Genomic DNA, 14,406 nt, shown 5'->3' on the forward strand with positions numbered 1-14,406 from the left:
TAGTGGCTTACGTGAGCGCACACACACAGTCACTCAGACATACTCACTCACTCACACTAGCCGGAGATCGTCGGCTAAGTGCACATAACTGTTAAGTGAGCATGAAGGTCGTTTGGTTAAGTGAAATAAAAAGAGAAGTGAGTAAGGTAAGGTAAAAAGCGAAAGACGGGAGAAGAAAAACCACAAAACACAACAACACTTTAAATGCCCAACGGCAGGCGGAATCGTCAGCGGGAGAGCAATGCGGCAGGAGCGCCAAACGGTTGCCAATCAGTTGCCAAACGGTTGCCAATCGGTTATGCGCTAAGCCATCGCCATCAGTGAGTGCGAATGGAGTACGAATGCTCAACCGTTTCGCAACAGCTCCCGCAGCAGCTGGCGAAAAGGAGCCACCAAGCTGGAACGTGCTCTTAAATAAAGCCGTATTTGTGTGTGTGTGTGTGTGTTTGTGTTTGTGTATGGGAGTGTGCGTGTATTTGGAAATTAGAGCGGAGCGCGTGTTAAATTAAATTGAAAGTGAAATTGTATTGTATGAAACCTGATGAGTATATTTATTAAACTCATTTAAAAGAGGAGTAGGTTAATATAATTTAGGGAAATTATATGATGCAGAACAGTGGGTTAAGATTTAGTAAACTGATTGCGAGCATTAATATACATGAGATGAAGAAGAAATATGAAGAAGAATAAAAAATTAAGCAAAGCACACCAACCAAAAAATATACATAAAATCATGAGATCAACCTGAGATCAAAATAAATAGAACAAGAGATATAGATACAGAAAAGAGGGTCAAAGAAAACCAGTGAGAGAAAAAGAGAGATAGACAAAGAGATAAGGAAATCAAGGGGGAGAAAATGAGACAGAGATAATCAGGAAAAGGAGAGATAGCGATCGATAGATAGAGAGAGATGTGTAGAGAGATAGGTAGAGAGAGAGAGAGAGAGAGGGAGAGAGAGAGAGAGCGAGAGGGAGAGAGAGATAAAGTGTGAGAAAGAGAGAGAGAGAGGGAGAGAAAGTGAGAGTGAGAGGGTGGGATAGAAAATTAAATAAGTAGAGAGAAAGAAGAAGAGGGAATGTGTTTGTGTGAGAGGGAAAGCGAGAAAGAGAGAGAGCGAGATTCAGAGTGTGAGTGTGAATAGGATTAGATAACTAGAGAGTAAATAATAGAAGAAGGACTGTGGGAATGAGGAACTGAGAGAGAAATGGAGAGAGACATGTCATATCATCTATTAATAACACGTATGCAACGCACCGATCGGATCGTGATCGTGTCACGCGCTCAGCTTCAGCTCAGCTCAGCTCGGTTGCAGAGCAGACGACTGCGCGCGTAGAGCTCCTCAGCTGACGAGCGAGCTCCACAGGGCGAGCGCATGCGCAACCGCTTCAGCCTCTGCTTCAGCCTCGGCGGGGGCTTCGACGCGACGACGGGCTTGCAACAAGAAAAGCGAAGCAGACAAAACGTCGCACACGAGTTGCTTTTGTGGCTCAGAAACGCAGCGGCTGCCAAACGAGTCGGTTGCCTTTTTTTCAAAACAATTTTTTTTTTTTTATTTTGGGAAAAAAAAAACAATTTATATACGCGACGAGGAATTTGAAGCGAAGACTCGACGCGACTCGCACTACTGTTTATTTATTTTTCAAAAAGAAAACAACAACAGAAATTTTTTTTTATTATTATTTTCTGTCGAAGCCTAAATGAAAGTGCAGCAACAATTGTGATTGGTGAACGTGACTCGTGATTTGTGAGCGTAAATGAAAGTGTCGAAAAGGTGGATTCTTGATAAAGAAGATGATGGTGATTGGCAACAAGATGTGCTGAGTGCAATAGGCGCTGAGGAAGACAACGCTTAGGGATAGGCACTGAAGCCAGAGCTCACAATTGAAGCGGCATAAACAACATAACGAGAAAGAGAGGGATAGAGAGAGAGAGATAGTGAGAGTGCAAGAGAGTGAGAGAACAAAAGAACCCTTCAATATGGTTGTTGTGCCTGCTCTAGGCGCTGCCGCTGTCTCGGTGGGCGGGCTGCTCTTTAAGGCGAGCACCGCCTCGAAGGCGGCTGCCACAGCGGGCGTGGCCGCTGTGGGCGCCTCCAAGCTGGGCCTGGCCATCGCCTCGGCGATCAAACTGACCACCGCTGTGGTGGGCGTCGGCAAGCTGACGATTCTGCCATTCCTGATCGCCGCCATCGCGTACTACAATTACGATCTGTTCGATCCGGAGAATCGGCCCTTCAACGTGCCGCAGGTGGAGCTGGCCTACGATTTCATCATCATTGGCGGCGGCTCGGCGGGCACGGTGCTTGCCTCGCGGCTGTCGGAGATACCACACTGGAAGGTCCTGCTACTAGAGGCCGGCGGCCAGGAGACGGAGATATCGGATGTGCCGCTGCTGTCGCTGTATTTGCACAAAAGCAAAATGGACTGGAAGTATCGGTGAGTCTGGGGGGCGAGCCTTCGCAGTGACCCACATCGGACTGAGTGAGGGACAGCCCAAGCAAACACTAATAGCCGTCATAATAAAACAAAACAACTAGCCAAGTACACAATTGTCATTCGGTTTACCACCTTTCGGTCAAGTCAAACAAAAACACGCCCCAAATGGGCCTCGCGCTGTAGTTTTGAGTCGCATCTACTGATGCGTCACTTGCGACTAAATGACTCTGCCGATTCCATTTCCATATCAAAATCCAACATGATTTTTGTTTGTTTTTTTTTTTTCGTGTGGCATCTCGCTGTTGTTGTGAAATGTGCAAATGGCCAAGAGTCAACCATTCAGACCCAGTTGTCATTGACTGCGTGTCTAATAGATGTGGTATTTAATGAGTCTTTTATATTATTAATTTGTAGTACAAATATTAATAACATATCTATGTAGTGTCAATATAAAGATCGAATAAATCTTCAGATTGAAGAGCTTTGCTCAAGCTAAACATATTTCATCTTAATATATTCACTCATTGTTCATCCCCAGTAAAAGTTTTTAGCAAATAAATTCCACATCTGTCAAAACTAGCCACAGCAAGATAGATAAATGCCAAATAAATTAACGCCTGACATATTTTATGCATTTGAAAAGTAATACATCAACTAAGGAGCAAAACATGTATGTAAACAGATTAATATGAGGGCATTACAACGGTTTTGCCGGTTCGCTTGAAAGATGAACTAAGTCTTGAAGTTTGATAAAGTAAGATTTAAACCTGGTTCAAGCAATACCAAAAGCAAAGTCTTTAACATAAACTGCTCTAGTAGTTAAGTACTAAGTCATAAACAACGTTACACGAGAGTAATACGAGTTCAGGTTATGCGTTTGACTTGATCCGAGACCTAAACGAAAGATTAAGAGTTCCTAATTGAGCAAATATATTGTTCTGGGCTGAATTCATTCAGTTTTTATGAAGTTCAAGTCTCTTAGAACACATAAATGTGGCAATAAAACTTTATGTTTGCTTTCTCTGAACGATAAGTTTATAGTCTAATGGCATATAATTTATTGCTGTTGAATAACTTCCGTATTGACAGACTTGGGTCATACTTGAAGCTAGTTTAATGCCATGCCGAAGTTAGCCAAGTTTATGTCTTGGGCAGCGCCCAGTCTTTGGGAGTCTGAGCTAATCGTGTTGCTCATTCACTTTGGGCTTGACCATTCGGCCAGTTGGTAACTCTATTCAGTTAGCAGCAATCTGTCAAAGTGTTTGGCTTTTTGCGCTCTCTTTTCACACACAAACACCAAATGGACGTGGATGGGGCAACACTTGGTCCATGGACGGCTTTGATTTGTCGGACAATAGAGATTTTCGCATAATAATGCATTCATAATGTGCACCGCACAAATTGAAAGGAGATTGCACTGTACAGTGTGCACATTGTGTAACGAATAAATCGACCAACGTTTTATGCAAATCATATATGCATAATAATGCTAACTAGTTGCATTTAGGATTTATGTCTATGATGCCTACTCAATATTGATGCTGAGATTTATATCCATTTTCTTTCAATTGAGGCACGTAGCCGGTGTCACTTCTCCAATTCATTTTATGAGCTTCCGTAAATATCGCGCACTTTTACTTCTTGACACGTGACTAGGGAAAATCTAGAATAAATAGTCAGTGAAGGTAAACCGAATACTAAATACCCTTGGTTGTTATTGACTATAGATGTATAGTAGATAACAGAAAACAGAATTTAACTCATTTCAATTTCAATATGATACTGAATAATATATTGTTAGCAATACTTCTGCGTGGGTCAAAGTATCTCCTTTCATTCTATATGCCAACAACAGGCAGACATCGTTTTATAGGGCATCTCTCAAGTCTAGCATCGACAGCAAACATTCTCAACAAGATTATTTGTTCATTTTCATGTCAAAGCTCTCAAGAAAACGTTCGCTTGTGCTGCCTACGTGACTTGCATCTTCTGGAGAGTCAAAACTCCCCCTCAAGACTCTCCCTCCACCGAGAAAAGAAAGAGAAGCATGTTTGCAATTAAAAGAAATTAATTTCTCTCCTCCCCCAGCTCCGTCGACTCATCAATGAAATGTCAAATAAAATTAGAACACTTTACCGTTAGGAACAGTTGTTTATATCTCAGCGTCTCTAGCTCTTGAGGTCTTCGGCTCAGCTGTTGCCAGCCACCTGTCTGCTTATTATTCATGAGCCGATGTTTAGTATTGTTCGAATGCTTTTCAATACCGTAATCTATTTAACTGTTTTCGGTAGGGCCCGCTTCGAGCACATCGGACATCGGACTGGGCGTGGACCCGGCCCAATAGCGGCCACAGAAATTTCACTTTTTTTCGGCTTGTCAGAATTCCATTGGCATTAGCATGCGACGACCACAAGCTATTACCAAAGTCTCGCACACACACACACACACACACACACACACACACACACACACACACACACGCACAGCACTCAATTCGAATAGCATTTCCATTTTTCATTTCATTTGGACTGGCTTCGCCTGCATTTGCTTGTAATTGAATGCAGCAGAGCGGTTCAGTTGCCTATCCACTTCCCCGCCCACCTCCTGTCGATTCCCGACTCTGCTGCCTCCCGGCCAAATGCATACGAAATAGATATATACACACCACACACTACACACACACACTGGAATGGAGCGTGTGGCAATCGGCGCCTGTTTTCCGCGCCATTGCATCACTTTCGCGAGGCACAGCCACGCGGTGCCGGCCAATCTACAACAACAACAACAACAGCAACAGCAACAACAACAGAGGGAGCAGCAAGAGCTACGGCTAAGGCCAGTACCCTGTCGCCATGGGCACCCAGCATAATCCCTAGCCAGCATCGTTAGTTTTTTTTTTTCGTCTGCAGCCGCAATCAACAAGATTCGAGCACTGTGAAAGGGTTTATCCGAATCTAAAATACTCTGCTTGCCACATCGGGCATTTTGTTGCACTTGAATGATTTGCATGTGGTAAAAGCATTTAGAAATATTTTACAAATATTTACCAAGTTTTTGTATACATAGTTAAAATCTAAGAAATGCTAGCCGTTTTCATAGCTTTATTCAAAGTAGCTTTGGAGCTATAAATTGTACCAAGAAATGTGATGTAACTTTTCTGCAATTGTTTGAGAAATATCATAATGAAGCTTAATTCAAGCACTCTTAACTCTAATCGAGTTTCAATTTCTTTTATTTATATTTATTAAATACACATTTCTTTCTACACGTAAAAGTTGTTTCCTAAAAGTTGTTTTCTTCAAGCAGTTTGGCAACGTTTACCAACACCGTAATCTGAAATCTATGACAGAGTCTAATTTTCATATCGAGTTATTATGCATAAATTTCACATTTATATGCAAGTCTGGTATATTTATATTACAAGTCAACAATATAATTTTCTGTCATATGGCAACGCTAAACACACTAACAAATCGAAAGGGCATGCAACATTCAAATCACTTTTACGTTACTTAATTTTTGTTTATCATATACTATTAATCACTCGCTGGTGATTGATAATAAATGATTTCAAGTGCTGCCAACGCTATTGTAAATGACCAGGTGCCAACACGGCCAGCCGAATTAAAAGCCCTCAGCATGTCAGCAAATCATCTCAAATTAGGCTGTCCAAAGAAAATTTATTGATTTATGTATGTCACGGCGTTGCCATCTGGCTGGGCACTGCAATTACTGACAATGCCGACTTCTCACAGCCCCCTGCGAAACCCAAACAGATCTCGTCAGCTTGTTGACAACGGGAAGACCAATGGCAGCCAAAAGGCACATAACTATTTTCGCCAACTGTTGCTGAGCTATTAACGCACGTGCTAAATACTAAATGCTCGGTTAACTGGGGTTAGCTGTGCCCCAAAATCAACAGATGTTAATTTACACAGCGCTCTCCGTAACATTTGAAGCGAATGTTACGCAGTTGCGAGCAATTAAAAGACTGTTAACCAAATAATGTTGATGTTTACTGCGACACTTGGTATTTATTTTGATAATGAGTTATTTGGCAACGCAGGCAGACAATCCTAAAGATTAGGAATACACACGCACACACACACACACACACACACCGATTAGGAGCACGCCCATCAAGCTGATGCACAAAATATTTCACATACTCAAAGTTTGCCCGGCTGCAGAGACAGAGGCCTTGTCATTCTCCGCAGCCCAGTTTGATCTTCTTCTTCTCCCGTTGTTGTCGGTATTTCTGGTTTATGTAATGCTCAAATGACCTCAACGAATTCGCATCACTTGCGCCGTGGAATCAGAAATGTCAACGCGCATAATTAGCGCCTGAAACTGAGTGCTCAACTGCAGACATCAAGCGACTGCACTCGGATGTTGTACATGTGTCAGAAATCTATGTACAATGCAAAGGTGGGGCCAAGCGAACAGGTGTGAAGGGAGGAGGCTGGGGACTGGGGTGCGGCAGGGTGGATTGTTGTACCGGCATATCCTACAGCAACAATTTCTCAATCTAAATGCAACGAATGCCAAATGGCCAAAACCGGATCGGGCCACATAAAGTGGGTTAATCGGTTACAGGCTGGAAATGGCATGGAATGAAATGAAACACAACGCCAGACCTGATCGGAGAAATACCAACAATAGCAACAGCAACAGCAGCAAGAGCGCCAACCAGCTGAGGCGAGTTGCCTGGCTGCCTGGCTGACTGTCTGCCTGGCTGGCCAAATGCAATGAGCACTATTGCCAATCAAAAATACATGAAACGCAAACAAGCAACATCTCACAACAAAAGCAGCAACAATGAAAATATCAACATCGCCTGCGTCGCGTCTTGTACGACAGGCTTCAGTGAGTAGCTTACAAAAAACAAAAACAAAAACACTCAGCAGAAACGCACCCAACTCTTGAGCACGAAAGAGATATACTAAATAGCACACACACATGCACACAATCAAAACTATAGAGGTACACCTGTCAGCTATATGTCTAGAGCGTCACCAAAAATGCGCTGAAATATTTCACAATTCGGCTTTTCTATGGCTAGACTCAGTTGTGGGGCCAGTGCAAATCAAAAGACTTAGGACACGAACTTGCTCACAACAACAACCAAATCGGGCAAAGCAAAAATTTGCAATTATTAGCACACGCCGCATGATGTTGCAGATCGAGACCTTGACTTCAGCAGCAGAAACTAATTTACATACCCCCTTATATAGCTATGATATATATCTTGTTCAGCTTGTCAATTGAATTAACATTTAAATTCGCAATCATTAATCGCAAAATGAAATCGAAATTAGTTCAAGTCATAAACAACGATTTTATGATGTAAATGAGTTTCTGTTTAACTAATGCTTAAGGTGTTAATGTGACGTTAACGTAACAATAACTTTAATTTTAACAGCAAATAAAAGACAGGTCAAATTACCCGCATTTGAAGCGTGCAAAGAGCGTAGTGGAAGCCTAGCTTAGTGTTACGAGATGTGAATAGTCATTTATAGATATTCAACTAGATAAGCTCACAAATACATATTATGTAAATCATCATCATCATCGTTAAGTTAGAACTTGTTTTCGATATTTCGATAATATTACTTATTTAAATTTTGTTCTCTTTAAAATTTACTTCTAATAACTAAATTAACATGAGATCATATTTTAAGAATTATCAGATGTTGAATCAATTAGAAAAATAGAAAAATACCGTTACCCAGCAATCTATTCCACATCTTCAGTTGACGGATGCATCTGAAGCTAATAGGGAGAAGATCTTCTTAGGGTTCACATCGAAGTTGATGCTGTCATGTTAAAGCTTAGCTTAACCTCTGCTCAAAGAAATTGGCTGAGGTCAACTATGGAAGTACAGCTCCATTTGAAGTGCAGAGCGGCCTTTCGGTCTGCTTGCTTGCATCAGCATTTCGAGGACTATTTGCTCTGACTTATGCCATTCATTTCGATGTTAATATACGCACTTCATGCTTAGTTCATTTTACCCTAGCCGGCATTGCGTATGTCTACACTTAGGCTCAGCGGAAAATTTGGAGCGCTTCAAAATGAAAGAGCATAAAAAGAAGTGCAAACACACAAAGCGGGTCGACCGTCCATAAATATATAATATGCAAAATAATTGCCCTCGAAGAGGGCCCCAAAAATTAGCTAACAATAATTGGTAACGTTTATGTGCGCTAACTGTTAAATGGCTAATAAACCGCACTCAACACACGCACACACAGACACATATACAATACTTGCGTCACTTGTAAGTGAATTTTTTGGAAGTGGAAGAGCAGAGGGAAAGTTAACCATTTCATGGCAGACTCCGACAAGCAAAAGTGAGAGACTCGCATATTTAAGCCAACACATGATTTATTGAGTCAAGGCGCATAGCCAATAAAGCCAAACTACGCCCAGCAATGCGCAGGCGCACAGTGGTGCAAAACCTAATGACCGATGGCTCTCGATTGACGGCGGCAGCCAATCCACCTGATATGGTAAATGGCAGCATATTAATTAGAGCCCAGTCGACATGGCGAAGGCGTGAATGAGCTCGAATGATCAAAGCAAATAAAAACAGAGATTATCTATCGACTGCGCATAAATATGCATCAATAAAGCAGAAGCAACAACAACAATAGCAAACACAACAACAACAACAACAGCAACAACACTTTCAACACTTTCATATCCGAAACTCTTACTCTTCAATCTTCAATGGCAATCTATCTCTGTCATTACACACGTCTTGTTTGCAGCTTGACCAAGTTTTCCGCGACTGGCATTTCGTTTCCTTTTTATTTTAATTTATATACACCCTATAGGCAGTTGTGGCCAAAACGGGTCTGACTGACTTTGAAAAATGCGAAGGAAAAATTTAGTGAGATATGCAGGAGCAGGTAAAGTTGATTAAGTTTTGCTAAGAGTTACAATTATCTCAATCAGTCAATCAGGCAACAAACAGTCAATCAGTACATCAATCAGTACTTCTAATACATTCATTTATTTATATATTGACTTTGCTCTATTACATTCAGAGCTGTCGATTTTCAGTCATGCAACTTGACAGGGTATTTGGCCAGTCGAGTACTCCCCTCTTGCAATGTTTTTTTCATCCATTGCACTGCAGTCGTGCAGCATTTGCTGGGCTCATTGTTGATTGTTTTGCTGCTGCCTCTTGGATGGTATTTTTTACATGCTGTCATTTAATTTGCAGTTCGTGCTACTTCCTGTATGTTTAACAAATGCGTAACGGGACAATGGATGCAACTAATTAGCACAGCGAGAGGACGCCTCCATAGATCTAAATGCCAGCTGCTTCGGCTGCCCGGCAACATTTGTAGGTGTTTTGTTAACAACTTGCAGTCAAGCGTTTGCGATTTGGCATGGGAAAACGAAAATGACAATGAAAAAGCAGAGCAGTCGCTGAACGTGAAAAATAGCGGAAAATTTCAGCAGAAAGTGCTGCAGATCTGCCATGTAGAGGATGATTAAATTAATTATGGAAGTTAAATAATACGAGTTCCTCAATGAAAGCGAAGCTCTTAAAAAATAATTCGTTTTGATAGCTTTTAACTCGAATAATTCAAATTAGCTCTCTCTCTCTCTTTCTCTTTCTCTTTCTCTCTCAAAGGCGCTCTCTCTCTCTCTCTTTCTGTATTTCAATCTATATTTTTCTGTCTCAGTATCTGTAACTGTATCGCTTAGTTTACTTCTGCCTTTCTCTATTTACCCTGCCTTCTCTATTTACCCTTCCTTTCATTCGCTTATATAATTTTCTCCCTGTTTCTCTCTTTCCTTCTCTTTTCCTCTTCCTAAGTAACTCATCTCTCTCTATCTCTATCTCTTTCTGCTCTGGTTTTCTCTTTTTCTCTGATTCTCTCCTCCCTTTTTTCGGTGTTCTGTCATTTTCTTTCTCCCATCTGTTCTCATGTACTCTGTCATTCTCTCTCTCTCTCTCTCTCTCTCTCTCTCTCTCTGCTTTTTCCTCTGTATTCTTCTCTCTCTCTCTCTCTCTCTACGCTCCTATCTCTCCTCTCACTCACTCCCACAAGAGAGGGATCTCTATCTCTGTCTCTCTACTCTGTCCTTCTCTTCCCACCATCTCCTCCATCTATCTTTTCCTCTTTCTCATAATAAATGAAAGCTGCTTATGCAAAGATCTTCAGCCAAGGTAGTAAAGCATAATTCGAATCATGATTTATTGATTGGAAATAATATCATTTCATTTTGCTGATTTAAAAAGAAATTTCAATAACAAAACTAATATTTGAGTAACTATCTCAAAACGGGTTTCGTCTCGTAAATTGGCTTAATTGAGCTTCGATACTTTGATCTCTTGATCTCTCTTTCTCTCCCTCTCACTCTCTCTTTCTCTTTCCTACTATATGCTCAGCTTACACGACTCGTAGCTCTGGGAAAACTTGTCTGTGAAAACATTTCCAGCCAGACTCCAGCCCACAGGCCGGGAAATCCTCGCCACTTCCAATAACGACACTTAATAAGTGCCTTGAGTGTGATTTCTTTCAGCAATTGACGTACTTTGAGTACTTTAATTATAAACAATTCGTGGCCCAAGGCAAACGAGCTAAATGCTAACTAATGCCGTAGATCAGGTACAATTAGAGGGCCGAGCTTCAATTGCATCAACTTTTTTGTTCAAGCCAACAGCACTAAAGCCCCAAACGGTTTGTTTGTTTTTTAGTTATGCCAAGTGTTGTTGTTGTTGCTGTTTCTGTTTGTGCTGCTGTTGTTGTCGTTGTTGATGCTGTAATAAAATTTGCCCAGTGGCAAACAATTGTTGGTCGTATTCGGGTTTCTGTTGCCAGCTGTTGTTATTGTTGTTGTTGTCAGTTTTTGTTATTTGTGAATTTCATTTGGTCAAAGTGGCTGTCGCTGTGGGACAAAGGGGAGTGGTGGGCGTGGCCCTTGAATAGTTTAGCTAATGCGATTTTATTGTCGTGCGGTGTTTACCTGTTGATTAATGATGAAAGCGCTGCCAACACATTCGCTAATTGTTTACGTTTCTTCTCTATCAACTTCTCTTCTGCCCACCCCCTCGCTCGCCCTCTCTCCCACTATCTAACTGCGCTTACAGCACGCAGCCTCAGCCAACTGCCTGTCAGGCCATGAAGGACAAACGCTGCTGCTGGACACGCGGCAAGGTGATCGGAGGCAGCTCCGTGCTCAATACGATGCTCTATATACGCGGCAATCGGCGGGACTTTGACCAGTGGGCGTCGTTTGGCAATCCCGGCTGGTCGTACGAAGAGATTCTGCCCTATTTCCGCAAGTCGGAGGATCAGCGCAATCCCTACCTGGCGCGGAACAAGCGCTACCATGGCACAGGTGAGTCGAACTAGTTCATCAATGTGAACCCGCACTAAATTCGATTCATTTTAGGTGGCCTCTGGACGGTGCAGGACGCGCCCTACAATACGCCAATCGGTCCGGCCTTCCTACAGGCCGGCGAGGAGATGGGCTACGACATCGTCGATGTGAACGGGGCGCAGCAGACGGGCTTCGGCTTCTATCAGTTCAACATGCGTCGCGGCTCACGCAGCTCGACGGCCAAATCATTCCTGCGCCCGGCACGACTGCGTCCCAATCTCCACGTGGCACTCTTCTCCCATGTGACCAAGGTGCTCACCGATCCGCACACGAAACGTGCCACCGGCGTGCAGTTCATCCGGGACGGACGCCTCCAAAACGTTTATGCGACGCGGGAGGTGGTACTGGCAGCGGGCGCTATTGGCAGCCCGCATCTGATGATGCTCTCCGGCATCGGGCATGGCGATGAGCTGACCCGAGTGGGCATTCCAGTGGTGCAGCACCTGCCGGGCGTGGGCCAGAACCTGCAGGATCACATTGCGGTGGGCGGCATTGCCTTCATGATCGACTACCCCATCTCGATTGTGATGAAGCGCATGGTGAACATAAATACAGCGCTGCGCTACGCCATCACGGAGGATGGACCGCTCACCTCCAGCATCGGCCTGGAGGCAGTGGCATTTATCAATACCAAATACGCGAACTCCAGCGACGATTGGCCCGACATGAACTTCATGATGACCTCCGCCTCGGTAATGTCCGACGGCGGCTCCCAGGTAAAGACCGCCCACGGCCTGACCGACGAGTTTTACCAAGAGGTCTTCAGCGAGGTGAACAATCGCGATGTCTTCGGCATCTTTCCCATGATGCTACGCCCCAAGAGTCGTGGCTACATAAAGCTCGCCTCAAAGAACCCGCTGCGATACCCGCTGCTCTACCACAACTACCTCACCCATCCCGACGATGTGAACGTGCTGCGAGAGGGCGTCAAGTCAGCGATTGCCGTGGGCGAGACACAGGCAATGAAGCGCTTCGGCGCACGCTTCTGGAGCAAGCCGGTGCCCAACTGCAAGCATCTGACCATGTTCACGGACGACTATTGGAACTGTTTCATCAGGCAGTACACGATGACCATATACCACATGAGCGGTACGGCCAAAATGGGGCCGCCCAGCGATCCCTGGGCCGTGGTCGATCCCCAGCTGCGGGTCTATGGTGTGCCCGGGCTGCGTGTCATCGATGCCAGCATCATGCCGACGATCACCAATGGCAACATACACGCACCCGTCGTCATGATCGCCGAGAAGGGGGCCGATCTCATCAAGCAGCTGTGGCTAACTCCCACCACCAAGCCAACGGATCAGCAGTGGCGCTCGAAGCGCTCCCTTCCGCTCGCCGGCAACGAGACACTGGCGAATGCAGTGCGGCAATGGCCATTGCCAAGCTCGTAGCTCGAGTGGGCGATGTGTGGCCCGGGCCCGGGGCACAGCTAAAAGCTCACTGACAGCTGCTCAAAGTGGCAGACTAAGCCGTAGACTAATCTTGTAGAGTCGACACACAGCGGGCAAGACAACATAACAGTTTCTGTGAGCTCAATTGCAAGTAGTCAGTGCAATTTAGCTTCACTGTAGCTTAAATGTGTTTTCTCACTTTCATTTATGTTTCACTCTCCACTAAGAAGCTTTCATTTTGTAGATTTATATTATTTTTGCTGGTTTTCATCAGCGTCTTCCATCAGTAATCCCCACTCGAACATCTTTAGACTCTTGTAACATTCCTAAAGCTAACTGTCAGTTTCCTCTATATTGAAAAATCATTAATTTGTATATCCCGTACCTTAACATTACATTTAAATTTTAAGCTTTAAGCAAAAGCTCAGCTCAGACTTTAATCCTTTGCCAAACTATTGATCATAGACGCGCACTCCAAAGCTCATTGAGTTTGATTTGAACAAGATTAATCCAAAGCTCTGCTCTGCTACTTTAGGCTTTAGTATAATTGGAGCAAGCTGTGTAACTGGGTTTAGCTTTTAGTTAGTTAATTCTCGTCGCGTATCTAATTTATTACACTTTAGTTCGCTTTGCAGCTCCTCCCTCTGTGCGTCGTCCTTAGTCACATAAGCGCTTCTTGTATATATCGAGTCATTTATGCTAATGCGTTTCCTTGTTTGTTGTGTACATATGTATATATAAACATATATGCGTTTATATCCTTTTTTTTTTAATTTTTTTTATTCGACGTGTTCACTTAGAGTACCTCAATTAGTCTTTGGCTTGTAAACAAAAACATTTCGATTGACGATTTAATATGAAACACAAACAAAAACAAAAAACCTCAATTAGCAGTTAAGTTGGATACGAAGTACTACATTATGTATTTTTATTGGAATAGTTGTTATATATATCTAACGAATAAATAAATAAACAATGAAACCCGATCTTATGTGCATTTATTCTTCGTGATGTCTGTTTGAGCAAAGCGTAGCATAATTATCAAATTAGTCATAGAGAGTATCTCCTAGTCGTGCACTTCCGACACTCTTACTTGTTTACCATTTTGTGCGCTTCGCAGTGCATTTCAAACCGGCGCTTGTTTAGCTGGCACACAAACCCACATCGCAGATCAGCG

General features: G+C 43.2%; 2 protein-coding genes across 5 annotated transcripts in view; one reads left to right on the top strand and one right to left on the bottom strand.

The window, feature by feature from the left end:
• LOC6583816 (flotillin-2) overlaps positions 1 to 14,406 on the bottom strand; it is a 127,869-nt gene that overhangs the window by 55,272 nt on the left and 58,191 nt on the right. The window lies entirely within an intron of this gene.
• LOC6583823 (glucose dehydrogenase [FAD, quinone]) lies at positions 1,069 to 14,313 on the top strand. The gene is made up of 3 exons (XM_002009452.4): positions 1,069 to 2,436; positions 11,546 to 11,796; positions 11,851 to 14,313. The coding sequence occupies exons 1-3, from the start codon at positions 1,979 to 1,981 to the stop codon at positions 13,227 to 13,229; spliced, it is 2,088 nt and encodes a 695-aa protein (XP_002009488.1). The 5' UTR covers positions 1,069 to 1,978; the 3' UTR covers positions 13,230 to 14,313.

The sequence above is a fragment of the Drosophila mojavensis genome, unplaced genomic scaffold (genome assembly GCF_018153725.1).
Source record: "Drosophila mojavensis isolate 15081-1352.22 unplaced genomic scaffold, ASM1815372v1 contig_136, whole genome shotgun sequence".
Lineage (NCBI taxonomy): Eukaryota > Metazoa > Arthropoda > Insecta > Diptera > Drosophilidae > Drosophila > Drosophila mojavensis.

Bases quoted from the DNA above. Each gene is read 5' to 3' on its own strand.
- LOC6583823 (XM_002009452.4), top strand. From the start codon at position 1,979: ATGGTTGTTGTGCCTGCTCTAGGCGCTGCCGCTGTCTCGGTGGGCGGG. The intron at 2,437-11,545 runs GTGAGTCTGGGG...CTGCGCTTACAG, and splicing joins AAAATGGACTGGAAGTATCG to CACGCAGCCTCAGCCAACTG. The intron at 11,797-11,850 runs GTGAGTCGAACT...GATTCATTTTAG, and splicing joins CAAGCGCTACCATGGCACAG to GTGGCCTCTGGACGGTGCAG.